The sequence below is a fragment of the Bombina bombina genome, chromosome 4 (assembly GCF_027579735.1).
Source record: "Bombina bombina isolate aBomBom1 chromosome 4, aBomBom1.pri, whole genome shotgun sequence".
Lineage (NCBI taxonomy): Eukaryota > Metazoa > Chordata > Amphibia > Anura > Bombinatoridae > Bombina > Bombina bombina.
In genome coordinates this window covers 582,945,048-582,963,391 of record NC_069502.1, presented here as the reverse complement: position 1 = coordinate 582,963,391, position 18,344 = coordinate 582,945,048, and the positions used below count along the sequence as shown (strand labels likewise).

The 18,344-nt window shown below is 42.3% G+C and overlaps 1 protein-coding gene across 1 annotated transcript in view; it reads left to right on the top strand.

Moving 5' to 3' along the window:
* Window positions 1-18,344, top strand: part of MMS22L (MMS22 like, DNA repair protein) — an 881,591-nt gene that overhangs the window by 250,603 nt on the left and 612,644 nt on the right. The window contains exon 14 of the mRNA XM_053712068.1: window positions 1,827-1,941. Within this exon, the coding sequence (XP_053568043.1) occupies window positions 1,827-1,941 (115 nt within the window). The remainder of the gene's footprint in view (window positions 1-1,826; window positions 1,942-18,344) is intronic.

Below are 18,344 nucleotides of genomic sequence, written 5' to 3'. Positions count from 1 at the left end.
CGTCGGTGATCTTGATAGCTCCTGCGTGGCCACGCAGGACTTGGTATGCAGATCTGGTGAATATGTCATCGGCTCCACCTTGGAAGCTACCTTTGAGACGAGACCTTCTTGTTCAGGGTCCGTTCGAACATCCGAACCTGGTTTCACTCCAGCTGACTGCTTGGAGATTGAACGCTTGATCTTATCGAAGCGAGGGTTCTCAGATTCTGTTATCGATACTCTTGTTCAGGCCAGAAAGCCTGTAACTAGAAAGATTTACCACAAAATTTGGAAAAAATATATCTGTTGGTGTGAATCTAAAGGATTCCCTTGGGACAAGGTTAAGATTCCTAAGATTCTATCCTTCCTTCAAGAAGGATTGGAAAAAGGATTATCTGCAAGTTCCCTGAAGGGACAGATTTCTGCCTTGTCTGTGTTACTTCACAAAAAACTGGCAGCTGTGCCAGATGTTCAAGCCTTTGTTCAGGCTCTGGTTAGAATTAAGCCTGTTTACAAACCTTTGACTCCTCCTTGGAGTCTCAATTTAGTTATTTCAGTTCTTCAGGGGGTTCCGTTTGAACCCTTACATTCCGTTGATATTAAGTTATTATCTTGGAAAGTTTTGTTTTTAGTTGCAATTTCTTCTGCTAGAAGAGGTTCAGAATTATCTGCTCTGCAGTGTTCTCCTCCTTATCTGGTGTTCCATGCAGATAAGGTGGTTTTACGTACTAAACCTGGTTTTCTTCCAAAAGTTGTTTCTAACAAAAACATTAACCAGGAGATTATCGTACCTTCTCTGTGTCCGAAACCAGTTTCAAAGAAGGAACGTTTGTTGCACAATTTGGATGTTGTTCGCGCTCTAAAATTCTATTTAGATGCTACAAAGGATTTTAGACAAACATCTTCCTTGTTTGTTGTTTATTCCGGTAAAAGGAGAGGTCAAAAAGCAACTTCTACCTCTCTCTCTTTTTGGATTAAAAGCATCATCAGATTGGCTTACGAGACTGCCGGACGGCAGCCTCCCGAAAGAATCACAGCTCATTCCACTAGGGCTGTGGCTTCCACATGGGCCTTCAAGAACGAGGCTTCTGTTGATCAGATATGTAGGGCAGCGACTTGGTCTTCACTGCACACTTTTACCAAATTTTACAAGTTTGATACTTTTGCTTCTTCTGAGGCTATTTTTGGGAGAAAGGTTTTGCAAACCGTGGTGCCTTCCATTTAGGTGACCTGATTTGCTCCCTCCCTTCATCCGTGTCCTAAAGCTTTGGTATTGGTTCCCACAAGTAAGGATGACGCCGTGGACCGGACACACCTATGTTGGAGAAAACAGAATTTATGTTTACCTGATAAATTACTTTCTCCAACGGTGTGTCCGGTCCACGGCCCGCCCTGGTTTTTTTTTTTTAATCAGGTCTGATAATTTATTTTCTTTAACTACAGTCACCACGGTACCATATGGTTTCTCCTATGCAAATATTCCTCCTTAACGTCGGTCGAATGACTGGGGTAGGCGGAGCCTAGGAGGGATCATGTGACCAGCTTTGCTGGGCTCTTTGCCATTTCCTGTTGGGGAAGAGAATATCCCACAAGTAAGGATGACGCCGTGGACCGGACACACCGTTGGAGAAAGTAATTTATCAGGTAAACATAAATTCTGTTTTTCTGAATTACTCTTTCTAAGGTGCATGCTGTTTAGGAGTTTGACGATGGTCAAGTTATGCCATTAATTTCTCCTAATGTGTCCCAAAAAATGTATAGCCCACATGCAGTGCCCTGCGCTTCCTTTCACACTCCACCTGGAGTTACCTTGCATTTCATGCATTGTCTGTTTTTCCATACTGTAGAAAAGATGTACAAGAGGACATATACTCATTCAATATTACGAATTTTTCTTCCCTGTATATGGAAGAGGAGGATACTTCGGTAGTATATGAGGGGGAATTCTCAAACTCAGATGGAGTAATACATTTATCTGATCCTGAGGTTTCTTTCCTTTAATTTTTGCTTGATTTCCTCTTGTAACTTGTGAAGGTTTTAGCTACCCTGGAAGACTCCAACACTATCGGCGTAGTCTATCCTAGAGAGTCCAGTTTTTTCTTGTACTATATAGGGTTATACCAGGGCTTGCAATGGCAGACAGCGGTGTGCATTGCTACTGTCACTAGTGCAGCGGCATATTGGTTTGATGCGTTGTCTGATGCTTTCAGGACAGAAACTTCTTTGACTGAAACCCAGGATAGGATAAAAGCTCTTATACTGGCTAATTCCTTTTTTTACAGATGCTTCCCTTCAAGTTATCAATCTGGGAGCAGAAATTTCGGGTTTCTCTATTCTAGCTCGCAGAGCATTATGGTTAAAGCCTTGGTCTGTGGATGTGTCCTCTAAGTCTAAGCTTTTAGCTATTCCTTACAAGGGGAAGACCTTGTTTGGACCTGGCCTGTCGGAAATTATCTCCGATAATTTTAGATCTCAAGAATCTAAACAAATTTCTCAGATTACCGTCCTTCAAGATGGAAGCTATTCGCTCCATTCTCCCTTTGATCCAAGAGGGTCAATTTATGACAACAGTGGATTTAAAGGACGCGTACCTGCATGTTCCCATTCACAGGGATCATCACAAGTTTCTAAGGTTTGCCTTTCTGGACAAACACTTCCAAGTCGTGGCTCTTCCCTTCGGTCTTGCCACAGCTCCTAGAATTTTCTCAAGATTCTGGGATCGCTGTTGGCGGTGCTTCGGTTACGGGGCATTGCAGTGGCGCCCTATCTGGACGACATACTATTCCAGGCGCCATCCTTACAACAAGCAAGATTCCACACGGAAATGTTGTTTTCCCCTGCGATCTCATGGTTGGAAGGTAAATTTGGAAAAGAGTTCCTTAGTCCCAAATACAAGGGTAACTTTCTTGGGAACCATAATAGATTCTCTATCAATGAAGATTTTTCTGACAGAAGTCAGGAAATCAAAGATTTTCAATACTTGCTAGCTCTTCAGTCAACTCCTCGGACATCAGTGGCTCAGTGCATGGAGGTAATCGGGCTGATGGTAGCGGCAATGGACATCATCCTGTTGCTCAGTTCCATCTCAGACCTCTGCAGTTAAACATGCTCTGGCAATGGAACAGAGATTATGCGGATTTGTCTCCTCGAATACTACTGGAGCAGGAGACAAGGGATTCTCTTCAATGGTGGTTGTCTCTGGATCATCTTTCCCAGGGAACCTGCTTTCGCAGACCATCTTGGGTGATTGTGACAACAGACGCCAGCCTTCTAGGACTCCCTAAAAGGCTCAGGGAGTGTGGACTCAGTCAGAGTCTGTTCTTCCTATAAACATCCTGGAGCTGAGAACGATCTTCAATGCTCTTCTGGCCTGGCCTCAGTAGCCTTGGTCCAGTTTATCAGGTTCCGGTTGGACAACATAACTTCAGTGGATTACATCAATCATCAGGGAGGAACAAGGAGTTCCTTAGTGATGACAGAGGTAACCAAGATAATTCAGTGGGCGGAGACCCATTCTTGTTGCCTGTCGGCCATCCACAACCCAGGGGTGGACAACTGGGAGATGCAGATTTCCTGAACAGGCAGACCTTTCATCCGGGGGAGTGGGAACTCCTCCGGAAGTGTTCTCCAGCCTGATTCTCAGGTGGAGTCAGCCGGAATTAGTCCTCTTGGCATCTCGACAGAATGATACAGGTCGAGGTCCAGGGACACCCAGGCGGAACTGATAGATGCTCTGGCGGTTCCTTGGACCTTCAGTCTAGGATACCAAATTCCTCCATTTGCGCTTCTTCCTCAGGTCATTGCTCTGGTCAAGCAGGAGAGGGCATCGGTGATCCTCATTGCTCCTGCTTGGCCTCGCGGGATTTGGTATGCGGGTCTGGTGGATATGTCATCTCTGCCACCGTGGAGACTTCCGTTGAAGATGGACCTTCTAATTCAAGGGTCCTTCTTTCACCCAAATCTAGTTTCTCTGAGGCTGACTGCTTGGAGATTGAGCGTTTAATTTTGTCCAAGCGGGGTTTTTCTGACTCGGTCATAGAGACCATGATTCAAGCTTGCAAGCGTGTAACTAGAAAGATTTTCCATAAGATATGGCGTAAATATCTCTTTGGTGTGAATCCAAGGGCTACTCATGGAGTAGAGTTAGGATTCCTAGAATTTTGTCTTTTCTCCAAGAAGGTTTGGAGAAAGGCTTATCGACTAGTTCCCTATAGGGTCAAATCTCGGCATTATCTATTTTGTTACATAAACGTCTGGCGGATGTTCCAGATGTACAATCATTTTGTCAGGCCTTGGTCAGGATCAGGCCTGTGTTCAAACCAGTTACTCCTCCATGGAGTCTCAATTTAGTTCTTAAAGTTCTTCAAGGGGCTCCATTTGAGCCTATGCATTCCTTAGATATTAAGCTGTTATCTTGGAATGTTTTATTTCTTGTTTCTATTTCCTCTGCTTGTAGAGTGTCAGAGCTCTCGGCATTGCAGTATGAGTCTCCTTACCTTATTCTCCATTCAGATAAGGTAGTTTTATGTACTACATTAGGATTTCTTCCTACAGTTGTTTCTGATCGGAACATTAATCAGGAGATTGTTGTTCCTTCCTTGTGTCCTAATCCTTCTTTTCAGAAGGAACGACTCTGTAGAATTTGGACGTGGTCTTTGCTTTACCGTTTTCTCCTGCAGGAGACTAAGGATTTTCGTCAGTCTTTTTCTTCGTTTGTGGTTTTCTCAGGAAAACGTAAGGGACAGAAGGCTACGGCTACTTCTCTTCTTTTTGACTGAAGAGTATCATACATTTTGCATATGAGACTGCTGGACAGCAGCCTCCAGAGAGAGTTACGGCTCATTCCACGAGGGCTGTTGCTTCCTCATGGGCATTCACGAATGAAGCTTCTGTGGAACAGATTTGCAAGGCTGCAACTTGGTCCTTAGTTCTCAAGCAGTGGTGCCTTCCGTTTAGGTTACCTGTCTTATCCCTCCCGTATCATCTGTGTATTCTAGCTTGAGTATTGAATCCCATTAGTAATTAAGATGATCCGTGGACTCATCGTGTCAAAAAAGAAATAAATTGATCAGGTAAGCATAAATTTTCTTTTCTACATACTGGCTATATACTTAGACCAGCTATATCTATTGCTGACATGGCAGCTGCTTCTACTTAATGGTTATTTACTTCAAAATGCAAATAATTTTATTTGTGATGCAGTATTTGATATTATGAAAATGAACATCAAAAGCGTGTTTCGATCTATTCTTACCCAGAAGTGTCCTGTGGCTTGATTATTGTCTTTCTTTCCAAGGAAAGGAATTGTTTGAGTCTCAACTGGATTCTATTATTTATACTTTTACTGGAGGTAAAGGAGATTTTCTTCCTCAAGACAAAAAGTCCAAAGGAAAATTCAGAGTTCCTAATCGTTTTTGTTCCATTTGTCAGAATAGAGAACAGAAAACAGACTCCTCCCTTAAACTCTCTGGCTCGGTCTGGAGACCCACTTAAAATTGGAATAAATACAAACAGAACAAGAAATATAATTTAGTCCCAAGACCGCATGAAGGTACGGCCCCCAACCAGTATTACTGGTAGGGGGCAGATTAAACCTTTTTCAGAAAGCTTGGTTACAATCTGTCCAAAATCCCTGGATTCCAAATATTATTTCTAAGGGATATTAAATTGGATTTAAAATAAGACCTCCCACAGAAATGTGATTTTTTTTTTCTAACTCATATACCAAAACATCCAATCAAAGCTCCAGGCTTTTCTTCTATCTGTCTCAGATCTGGAAAATATGGGAGTAATTGTTCCAGTTCCTTTGCAGGAACAGGGGATGGGATTTTATTCAAATATCTTCATTGTACCAAAGAAGGAACACTCTTTCAGACCAATTCTGGATCTGAAAACTCTAAACAAATTTCAAGTTAGTAACTATCAGGACTATTCTGCCTTTTGTACAATACTGTCACTTTATATCCACAATACATTTACAGGATGCTTACCTTCACATACCAATTCACCAAGAACATTACCAGTTTCTGAGATTTTATTTTCTGGAAAAGCACTACAATAATATTTACCAAGGTTTTAAATGCTCTTTTATCTGTAATCAGAACTCCGGGTATTGCAGTATTTCCTTACCTGGCTTAATCTTCTCATTTATCAGAATTTCACATAAAATTTACCAATAAATTTCCTTGATTCCTTAGACGAAGTTCACCGTTTTAGGTTTCCAGATAGATTCAGTATCCATGACTCTCTTTCTGACAGGAAAGAGATGAATAAAATTAATATCAGCTTGTCTGAACCTCTCATTCCCTTCAGTAGTTCTGTGTATGGAAGTACTAGGCCTCATGATTGTAGCTTCGGAAGCAATTCCATTTGCTCGATTTCATATGAGACCTCTTCAGCTTTGTATGCTGCACCAACGGTGCAAGGGTTATACTCAGATATCCTAAGCAATATTCTTAGATCCAGCGCACACCTATTTCTGACTTGGTGGCTGAATCATCAGTCTATTACTCATGGGGCTCCTTTTGCTAGTCCTACCTGGTCTGTGATCACCACAGATACAAGTCTTTCAAGTTGAGGAGCTGTCTGGGGGTCCCTGACAGCACACAGAGTTTGGAATCCTCAGGAGGCGAGGTTGCCAATCAATGTTTTTGAACTCCATGCACTCTTCAGGGCCCTTTAGGCTTGGCCTCTATGGAAAAAGGAGCCTTATCTCCGTTTTCAGACAGACAATGTTAAAACAGTAGCTTAGGTCAATCGTCAAGGGGGAATTCGCAAATTCGCAGACTACCTCAGTCGTTAGTCACTTCATCCATGAGTGGTCTCTCCACCAAGATGTGTTCTATTTGATTCTGAAATGCGGGGGCCTACCAGAAATCTGATGGCCTCTCATTTGAAGATCTAACTTCCCAGATACCTAGCGAGGTCCAGGGAACCTCAGGCAGAGGTAATGGATTATCTAGCAGTCCACTGGACTTTCCAGCCTGCTTATATATTTCCCCCTTTGATCCTAGTCTCTAGAGTGATTACCAAAATAAAATTGGAACAGTCATTTGTAATGCTAATATAGCCCCAGCATGGCCACACAGGATTTGGTATGTGGACCTGGTCCGAATGTCCAGTTGCCCACCATGGCCTCTTCCAGTAAGGCCAGACCTTCTGTGTCAGGGTCCCTTCTTCCATCCAGATATAAAGTCTCTACACTTGATGGCATGGACATTGAATGCTTAATTCTCAGTCATAGAGGATTCTGTGACTTAGTGAATAACACTCGCAAGCTTGTTTCTAGAAAAATCACAAGGTTTGGAAAACTTATATTTCGTGGTATATCAATCATGATTTTTCTGGCATTCTTTTAGAATTCCTAGGATTCTTCAGTTTTTGCAGGTTTAGATAAAGGTTTATCTGCTATTTCTTTGAAAGTACAGATCTCTGCTCTTTTTGTATTATCTAATAGGAAGAGCGCTAACATTCCTGATGTTCCTTGTTTTGTTCAGTCTTTAATCTGGATTAAACCTGTTATTAGGCCTATTTCTTTCCATTGGAGTCTTAACCTAGTATTGAAAGTTACAGGCTCCTCCTTTTGAGCCTATGCATAAATTGGACATTAAACTACTTTCATTGAAAGTGTTTTCTCTTGTAAGGTGTATCCAGTCCACGGATTCATCCATTACTTGTGGGATATTCTCCTTCCCAACAGGAAGCTGCAAGAGGATCACCCACAGCAGAGCTGTCTATATAGCTCCTCCCCTAACTGCCACCTCCAGTCATTCTCTTGCAGCTCTCGACAAGGGAAGTAGCTAGAGAGATGTGGTAAATTAGTGTAGTTTATCTTCAATCAAAAGTTTGTTATTTTTAAACGGTGCCGGCGTTGTACTGTTTTTTACCTCAGGCAGAAATTAGAAGAAGAATTTGCCTGAGGTTTTTGATGATCTTAACAGGTTGTAATTAAGGTCCACTGCTGTTCTCGCACATAAATGAAGAGTATGAGGAAACTTCAGCTGGGAGAACGGCCTGCAGAATTAACTGCCCTGAGGTATGTTCAGTATATTATTTTCTAGAGGATGATAAGAACTAGAAAATGCTGACAGTGCCTGATATAGTTAAGGTAAGCCTGATTGCAGTGATTTAATACGACTGGCATCATGCTTGCAGTAAAAAGTAATTTTCATATTACTTTCTATTATGGCTTAGTATGTAAAACGTTTGCATATATATAAAGAACGTTTTTTACTGAGGTGATAAATCTTTGTTTGGGGCCTAGTTTTCCACATGGCTGTTATTTTACTCCTAGTAATAGTTTTTTAAGGCCCTCTGACTTTGAGTGCATGGTGGGAGGGGCCTATTTTCGCGCTCTAATTGCGCAGTTGTTTTTACATTCTGAGACATCCAGCTTCCCTGAAGGAGTCCCCTGACATATTGGGCCTCTGTAAAGGGTTTTTGTGCCTACAAAAGCCGTTTTATGGGAAGGTAGGAGCCACAGTAGAGCTGTGGTAGTTTGCTTGTGACTGTTTTAACGGTTTTTACCGTTTTTTGCTTCGTTTTTTAACCTGAGGTGTTAATCATCCATTTGCAAGTGGGTGCAATGCTATTTTAGTCTATTATATACACTGTAAAAATTTATCATAAGATATGGTGTAAATATCTTCATTGTTGTGAATCCAAGGGTTACTCATGGAGTAAAGTAAGGATTCCCAGGATATTATCTTTTCTCCAAGAAGGATTGGAAAAGGGATTATCGGCTAGTTCCTTAAAGGGACAGATTTCTGCTCTGTCTATTCTTTTGCACAAGCGTCTGGCGGATGTTCCAGACGTTCAGGCGTTTTGTCAGGCTTTAGTTAGAATCAAGCCTGTGTTTAAACCTGTTGCTCCACCATGGAGTTTAAATTTAGTTCTTAAAGTTCTTCAAGGGGTTCCGTTTGAACCTCTGCATTCCATAGATATCAAGCTTTTATCTTGGAAAGTTCTGTTTCTGGTAGCTATCTCTTCGGCTCGAAGAGTTTCAGAGTTATCTGCCTTGCAGTGTGATTCCCCTTATCTGATCTTCCATGCAGATAAGATAGTTTTGCGTACCAAACCTGGGTTTCTTCCTAAGGTGGTATCTAATAAGAATATCAATCAGGAGATTGTTGTTCAGTCACTGTGTCCTAATCCTTCTTCAAAGAAAGAACATCTTTTACACAATCTTGACGTGGTTCGTGCTTTAAAGTTTTATTTACAAGCTACTAAAGATTTTCGTCAAACATCTGCATTGTTTGTTGTCTACTCTGGACAGAGGAAAGGCCAAAAGGCTTCAGCAACTTCACTTTCTTTTTGGTTAAGAAGTATAATCCTCTTAGCTTATGAGACTGCTGGCCAGCAGCCTCCTGAAAGAATTACAGCTCATTCCACTAGAGCGGTGGCTTCCACGTGGGCTTTTAAAAATGAGGCTTCTGTTGAACAGATTTGTAAGGTGGCGACTTGGTCTTCGCTTCATACTTTTTCTAAATTCTACAAATTTGATACTTTTGCTTCTTCGGAGGCTATTTTTGGGAGAAAGGTCTTGCAGGCAGTGGTGCCTTCCGTTTAAGCCTGCCTTTTCCCTCCCTTCATCCGTGTCCTATAGCTTTGGTATTGGTATCCCATAAGTAATTGATGAATCCGTGGACTGGATACACCTTACAAGAGAAAACAAAATTTATGCTTACCTGATAAATTTATTTCTCTTGTGGTGTATCCAGTCCACGGCCCGCCCTGTCATTTTAAGGCAGGTGTTTTTTATTTTTAAACTACAGTCACCACTGCACCCTATAGTTTCTCCTTTCTCTTGCTTGTCTTCGGTCGAATGACTGGAGGTGGCGGGGAGGAGCTATATAGACAGCTCCGCTGTGGGTGATCCTCTTGCAGCTTCCTGTTGGGAAGGAGAATATCCCACAAGTAATGGATGAATCCGTGGACTGGATACACCACAAGAGAAATAAATTTATCAGGTAAGCATACATTTTGTTTTTTCTTTTGGCCATCTCTTCTGCTAGAAGAGTTTCTGAATTGTTTGCTCTCTCTTGTGAGTCTTCTTATCTTATTTTCCATCAAGATAAAGCTGTTTTTTGGACTTAGTTTACATTTTTACCTAAGGTTGTTTCCTCACAGAACATTAGTTGTTCCCTCCTTCTGTCCTGATCAAAAAAATGCTTCTGAAAGATCTTTACATTCTTTGGATGTTGTTAGTGCATTGAAATATTATGTTGATGCTACCAAGGATTTCAGACATACTTCTAATATGTTTGTTCTTTTTTTCTGGTCCGAAGAAAGGTCAGAAGGCCTCTGTTATTTCTTTAGCCTCTTGGTGGATACTTTTGATTCACAAAGCTTATTTGGAGGTGTGTCAGCTTCCGCCTCAGAGAATTACAGCTCATTCTACTAGATCGGTTGCCACATCTTGGGCTTTCAAAAATGAGGCTTCAGTTGATCAAATTTGCAAAGCGGCCACTTGGTCTTCTCTGCATACCTTTACTAAGTTTTACCATTTTTATGTTTTTGCTTCATCAAAGGCAGCCTTTGGTAGAAAGGTCATTCAGGCAGTTGTCTGATTATTGTGCCTATATATTGAGTTTTGTCATAAAATATATTATTTTTGGGTTATGGATTTAATCCCTCCCTTTGTTACTCGTGGACTTCCACATCTTGGGTATTATACTCCGTACGTAAGTTTGTGAACTCTCGGCACCTATATGAAAGAAAACTTAATTTATATCTTACCTGATAAATTAGTTTATTTTATGGTGGCGAAAGTCTTAAAGTCCCAACCCGTTTTGTTTTGTTTTTTAGTTTAAGTACATCTTTTTTCCCTGCTCCTCATTTTGACTTTTGCTCCTTTTAAACACCTCACCACTTGACTATATTTCATTCAAAGGTATGAGTTGGGTGGGATGGTTTTTTATTTATATCCCATACGTAACAGGTTGTGAACTCTTGCCACCATGAAATAAATGAATTTATCTGGTAATATATACATTTTGTTTTTCTTCACTGAACATTTTGTGAGCCCAGAAGTATCCGGATGGGGGTAGTGTATTTCTTTGCAATATTATAATCTTTCTCCAACATAGGTGTGTCCGGTCCACGGCGTCATCCTTACTTGTGGGATATTCTCTTCCCCAACAGGAAATGGCAAAGAGCCCAGCAAAGCTGGTCACATGATCCCTCCTAGGCTCCGCCTACCCCAGTCATTCTCTTTGCCGTTGTACAGGCAACATCTCCACGGAGATGGCTTAGAGTTTTTTAGTGTTTAACTGTAGTTTTTATTATTCAATCAAGAGTTTGTTATTTTAAAATAGTGCTGGTATGTACTATTTACTCAGAAACAGAAAAGAGATGAAGATTTCTGTTTGTATGAGGAAAATGATTTTAGCAACCGTTACTAAAATCCATGGCTGTTCCACACAGGACTGTTGAGAGGAATTAACTTCAGTTGGGGGAACAGTGAGCAGTCTCTTGCTGCTTGAGGTATGACACATTCTAACAAGACGATGTAATGCTGGAAGCTGTCATTTTCCCTATGGGATCCGGTAAGCCATGTTTATTAAGATAGTAAATAAGGGCTTCACAAGGGCTTATTAAGACTGTAGACTTTTTCTGGGCTAAATCGATTCATTATTAACACATATTTAGCCTTGAGGAATCATTTAATCTGGGTATTTTGATAAGATTATATCGGCAGGCACTGTTTTAGACACCTTATTCTTAGGGGCTTTCCCAAATCATAGGCAGAGCCTCATTTTCGCGCCGGTGTTGCGCACTTGTTTTTGAGAGGCATGACATGCAGTCGCATGTGTGAGGAGCTCTGATACATAGAAAAGACTTTCTGAAGGCGTCATTTGGTATCGTATTCCCCTTTGGGCTTGGTTGGGTCTCAGCAAAGCAGATACCAGGGACTGTAAAGGGGTTAAAGTTAAAAACGGCTCCGGTTCCGTTATTTTAAGGGTTAAAGCTTCCAAATTTGGTGTGCAATACTTTTAAGGCTTTAAGACACTGTGGTGAAATTTTGGTGAATTTTGAACAATTCCTTCATATTTTTTCGCAATTGCAGTAATAAAGTGTGTTCAGTTTAAAATTTAAAGTGACAGTAACGGTTTTATTTTAAAACGTTTTTTGTACTTTGTTATCAAGTTTATGCCTGTTTAACATGTCTGAACTACCAGATAGACTGTGTTCTGAATGTGGGGAAGCCAGAGTTCCTTCTCATTTAAATAAATGTGATTTATGTGACAATGACAATGATGCCCAAGATGATTCCTCAAGTGAGGGGAGTAAGCATGGTACTGCATCATTCCCTCCTTCGTCTACACGAGTCTTGCCCACTCAGGAGGCCCCTAGTACATCTAGCGCGCCAATACTCCTTACTATGCAACAATTAACGGCTGTAATGGATAATTCTGTCAAAAACATTTTAGCCAAAATGCACACTTATCAGCGTAAGCGCGACTGCTCTGTTTTAGATACTGAAGAGCATGACGACGCTGATAATAATGGTTCTGAAGGGCCCCTAAACCAGTCTGATGGGGCCAGGGAGGTTTTGTCTGAGGGAGAAATTACTGATTCAGGGAACATTTCTCAACAAGCTGAACCTGATGTGATTACGTTTAAATTTAAGTTGGAACATCTCCGCATTCTGCTTAAGGAGGTATTATCCACTCTGGATGATTGTGACAAGTTGGTCATCCCAGAGAAACTATGTAAAATGGACAAGTTCCTAGAGGTCCCGGGGCTCCCAGAAGCTTTTCCTATACCCAAGCGGGTGGCGGACATTGTAAATAAAGAATGGGAAAGGCCCGGTATTCCTTTCGTCCCTCCCCCCATATTTAAAAAATTGTTTCCTATGGTCGACCCCAGAAAGGACTTATGGCAGACAGTCCCCAAGGTCGAGGGAGCGGTTTCCACTTTAAACAAACGCACCACTATACCCATAGAAGATAGTTGTGCTTTCAAAGATCCTATGGATAAAAAATTAGAAGGTTTACTTAAAAAGATGTTTGTTCAGCAGGGTTACCTTCTACATCCAATTTCATGCATTGTCCCTGTCGCTACAGCCGCGTGTTTCTGGTTCGATGAGCTGGTAAAGGCGGTCGATAGTGATTCTCCTCCTTATGAGGAGATTATGGACAGAATCAATGCTCTCAAATTGGCTAATTCTTTCACCCTAGACGCCACTTTGCAATTGGCTAGGTTAGCGGCTAAGAATTCTGGGTTTGCTATTGTGGCGCGCAGAGCGCTTTGGTTGAAATCTTGGTCAGCTGATGCGTCTTCCAAGAACAAGCTACTTAACATTCCTTTCAAGGGGAAAACGCTGTTTGGCCCTGACTTGAAAGAGATTATCTCTGATATCACTGGGGGTAAGGGCCACGCCCTTCCTCAGGATCGGCCTTTCAAGGCCAAAAATAAACCTAATTTTCGTCCCTTTCGTAGAAACGGACCAGCCCAAAGTGCTACGTCCTCTAAGCAAGAGGGTAATACTTCTCAAGCCAAGCCAGCTTGGAGACCAATGCAAGGCTGGAACAAGGGAAAGCAGGCCAAGAAACCTGCCACTGCTACCAAGACAGCATGAAATGTTGGCCCCCGATCCGGGACCGGATCTGGTGGGGGGCAGACTCTCTCTCTTCGCTCAGGCTTGGGCAAGAGATGTTCTGGATCCTTGGGCGCTAGAAATAGTCTCCCAAGGTTATCTTCTGGAATTCAAGGGGCTTCCCCCAAGGGGGAGGTTCCACAGGTCTCAGTTGTCTTCAGACCACATAAAAAGACAGGCATTCTTACGTTGTGTAGAAGACCTGTTAAAAATGGGAGTGATTCATCCTGTTCCATTAGGAGAACAAGGGATGGGGTTCTACTCCAATCTGTTCATAGTTCCCAAAAAAGAGGGAACGTTCAGACCAATCTTAGATCTCAAGATCTTAAACAAGTTTCTCAAGGTTCCATCGTTCAAAATGGAAACCATTCGAACAATTCTTCCTTCCATCCAGGAAGGTCAATTCATGACCACGGTGGATTTAAAGGATGCGTATCTACATATTCCTATCCACAAGGAACATCATCGGTTCCTAAGGTTCGCATTCCTGGACAAGCATTACCAGTTCGTGGCGCTTCCTTTCGGATTAGCCACTGCTCCAAGGATTTTCACAAAGGTACTAGGGTCCCTTCTAGCTGTGCTAAGACCAAGGGGCATTGCTGTAGTACCTTACTTGGACGACATTCTGATTCAAGCGTCGTCCCTTCCTCAAGCAAAGGCTCACACGGACATCGTCCTGGCCTTTCTCAGATCTCACGGATGGAAAGTGAACGTGGAAAAGAGTTCTCTATCTCCGTCAACAAGGGTTCCCTTCTTGGGAACAATAATAGACTCCTTAGAAATGAGGATTTTTCTGACAGAGGCCAGAAAAACAAAACTTCTAGACTCTTGTCGGATACTTCATTCCGTTCCTCTTCCTTCCATAGCGCAGTGCATGGAAGTGATAGGTTTGATGGTAGCGGCGATGGACATAGTTCCTTTTGCGCGCATTCATCTAAGACCATTACAACTGTGCATGCTCAGTCAGTGGAATGGGGACTATACAAACTTGTCTCCGAGGATACAAGTAAATCAGAGGACCAGAGACTCACTCCGTTGGTGGCTGTCCCTGGACAACCTGTCACAAGGGATGACCTTCCGCAGACCAGAGTGGGTCATTGTCACGACCGACGCCAGTCTGATGGGCTGGGGCGCGGTCTGGGGATCCCTGAAAGCTCAGGGTCTTTGGTCTCGGGAAGAATCTCTTCTACCGATAAATATTCTGGAACTGAGAGCGATATTCAATGCTCTCAAGGCTTGGCCTCAGCTAGCGAGGGCCAAGTTCATACGGTTTCAATCAGACAACATGACAACTGTTGCGTACATCAACCATCAGGGGGGAACAAGGAGTTCCCTGGCGATGGAAGAAGTGACCAAAATCATTCTATGGGCGGAGTCTCACTCCTGCCACCTGTCTGCTATCCACATCCCAGGAGTGGAAAATTGGGAAGCGGATTTTCTGAGTCGTCAGACATTGCATCCGGGGGAGTGGGAACTCCATCCGGAAATCTTTGCCCAAGTCACTCAACTGTGGGGCATTCCAGACATGGATCTGATGGCCTCTCGTCAGAACTTCAAAGTTCCTTGCTACGGGTCCAGATCCAGGGATCCCAAGGCGGCTCTAGTGGATGCACTAGTAGCACCTTGGACCTTCAAACTAGCTTATGTATTCCCGCCGTTTCCTCTCATCCCCAGGCTGGTAGCCAGGATCAATCAGGAAAGGGCGTCGGTGATCTTGATAGCTCCTGCGTGGCCACGCAGGACTTGGTATGCAGATCTGGTGAATATGTCATCGGCTCCACCATGGAAGCTACCTTTGAGACGAGACCTTCTTGTTCAAGGTCCGTTCGAACATCCGAATCTGGTCTCACTCCAGCTGACTGCTTGGAGATTGAACGCTTGATCTTATCGAAGCGAGGGTTCTCAGATTCTGTTATCGATACTCTTGTTCAGGCCAGAAAGCCTGTAACTAGAAAGATTTACCACAAAATTTGGAAAAAATATATCTGTTGGTGTGAATCTAAAGGATTCCCTTGGGCAAGGTTAAGATTCCTAAGATTCTATCCTTCCTTCAAGAAGGATTGGAAAAAGGATTATCTGCAAGTTCCCTGAAGGGACAGATTTCTGCCTTGTCTGTGTTACTTCACAAAAAGCTGGCAGCTGTGCCAGATGTTCAAGCCTTTGTTCAGGCTCTGGTTAGAATCAAGCCTGTTTACAAACCTTTGACTCCTCCTTGGAGTCTCAACTTAGTTCTTTCAGTTCTTCAGGGGGTTCCGTTTGAACCCTTACATTCCGTTGATATTAAGTTATTATCTTGGAAAGTTTTGTTTTTGGTTGCAATTTCTTCTGCTAGAAGAGTTTCAGAATTATCTGCTCTGCAGTGTTCTCCTCCTTATCTGGTGTTCCATGCAGATAAGGTGGTTTTACGTACTAAACCTGGTTTTCTTCCAAAAGTTGTTTCTAACAAAAACATTAACCAGGAGATTATCGTACCTTCTCTGTGTCCGAAACCAGTTTCGAAGAAGGAACGTTTGTTGCACAATTTGGATGTTGTTCGCGCTCTAAAATTCTATTTAGATGCTACAAAGGATTTTAGACAAACATCTTCCTTGTTTGTTGTTTATTCCGGTAAAAGGAGAGGTCAAAAAGCAACTTCTACCTCTCTCTCTTTTTGGATTAAAAGCATCATCAGATTGGCTTACGAGACTGCCGGACGGCAGCCTCCCGAAAGAATCACAGCTCATTCCACTAGGGCTGTGGCTTCCACATGGGCCTTCAAGAACGAGGCTTCTGTTGATCAGATATGTAGGGCAGCGACTTGGTCTTCACTGCACACTTTTACCAAATTTTACAAGTTTGATACTTTTGCTTCTTCTGAGGCTATTTTTGGGAGAAAGGTTTTGCAAGCCGTGGTGCCTTCCATCTAGGTGACCTGATTTGCTCCCTCCCATCATCCGTGTCCTAAAGCTTTGGTATTGGTTCCCACAAGTAAGGATGACGCCGTGGACCGGACACACCTATGTTGGAGAAAACAGAATTTATGTTTACCTGATAAATTACTTTCTCCAACGGTGTGTCCGGTCCACGGCCCGCCCTGGTTTTTTAATCAGGTCTGATAATTTATTTTCTTTAACTACAGTCACCACGGTATCATATGGTTTCTCCTATGCAAATATTCCTCCTTAACGTCGGTCGAATGACTGGGGTAGGCGGAGCCTAGGAGGGATCATGTGACCAGCTTTGCTGGGCTCTTTGCCATTTCCTGTTGGGGAAGAGAATATCCCACAAGTAAGGATGACGCCGTGGACCGGACACACCGTTGGAGAAAGTAATTTATCAGGTAAACATAAATTCTGTTTTTCTGTTATTTATAAATATTTCTTTAGCAGTCCAAAGCACAATCAAATTGTATTAATTAACTTAAATTAACGTAATAATAATTTTTTTTTTTTAACTAATTTTAGTTTCATATTGGCTTAAATTTTAGCCAATTTTTCAGTAAAATCAGCCGGGTGGTGAGCCCTTTAAGTAGGTCCTGGGGAAAACACTGTAATATACCAACCAGTGTTTAAGCATAACATAACTAGGAGGAGTCTTTGAAATCCTGTATCTATTGATATAGCAACAGTCTACATGAGGCCTTTCATTTAAGAAACTCACTCTACAGGCATAGCATTACAAATATCTTGTCAGTAAAATAATGACCCCAGTTGGCAAGCAACTTGTGTGGAAACGATGGCTACAAATACAGGGAGTGCAGAATTATTAGGCAAGTTGTATTTTTGAGGATTAATTTTATTATTGAACAACAACCATGTTCTCAATGAACCCAAAAAACTCATTAATATCAAAGCTGAATAGTTTTGGAAGTAGTTTTTAGTTTGTTTTTAGTTATAGCTATTTTAGGGCGATATCTGTGTGTGCAGGTGACTATTACTGTGCATAATTATTAGGCAACTTAACAAAAAACAAATATATACCCATTTCAATTATTTATTTTTACCAGTGAAACCAATATAACATCTCAACATTCACAAATATACATTTCGGACATTCAAAAACAAAACAAAAACAAATCAGTGACCAATATAGCCACCTTTCTTTGCAAGGACACTCAAAAGCCTGCCATCCATGGATTCTGTCAGTGTTTTGATCTGTTCACCATCAACATTGCGTGCAGCAGCAACCACAGCCTCCCAGACACTGTTCAGAGAGGTGTACTGTTTTCCCTCCATCTCACATTTGATGATGGACCACAGGTTCTCAATGGGGTTCAGATCAGGTGAACAAGGAGGCCATGTCATTAGATTATCTTCTTTTATACCCTTTCTTGCCAGCCACGCTGTGGAGTACTTGGACGCGTGTGATGGGGCATTGTCCTGCATGAAAATCATGTTTTTCTTGAAGGATGCAGACTTCTTCCTGTACCACTGCTTGAAGAAGGTGTCTTCCAGAAACTGGCAGTAGGACTGGCAGTTGAGCTTGACTCCATCCTCAACTCGAAAAGGCCCCACAAGCTCATCTTTGATGATACCAGCCCAAACCAGTACTCCACCTCCACCTTGCTGGCGTCTGAGTCGGACTGGAGCTCTCTGCCCTTTACCATTCCAGCCACGGGCCCATCCATCTGGCCCATCAAGACTCACTCTCATTTCATCAGTCCATAAAACCTTAGAAAAATCAGTCTTGAGATATTTCTTGGCCCAGTCTTGACGTTTCAGCTTGTGTGTCTTGTTCAGTGGTGGTCGTCTTTCAGCCTTTCTTACCTTGGCCATGTCTCTGAGTA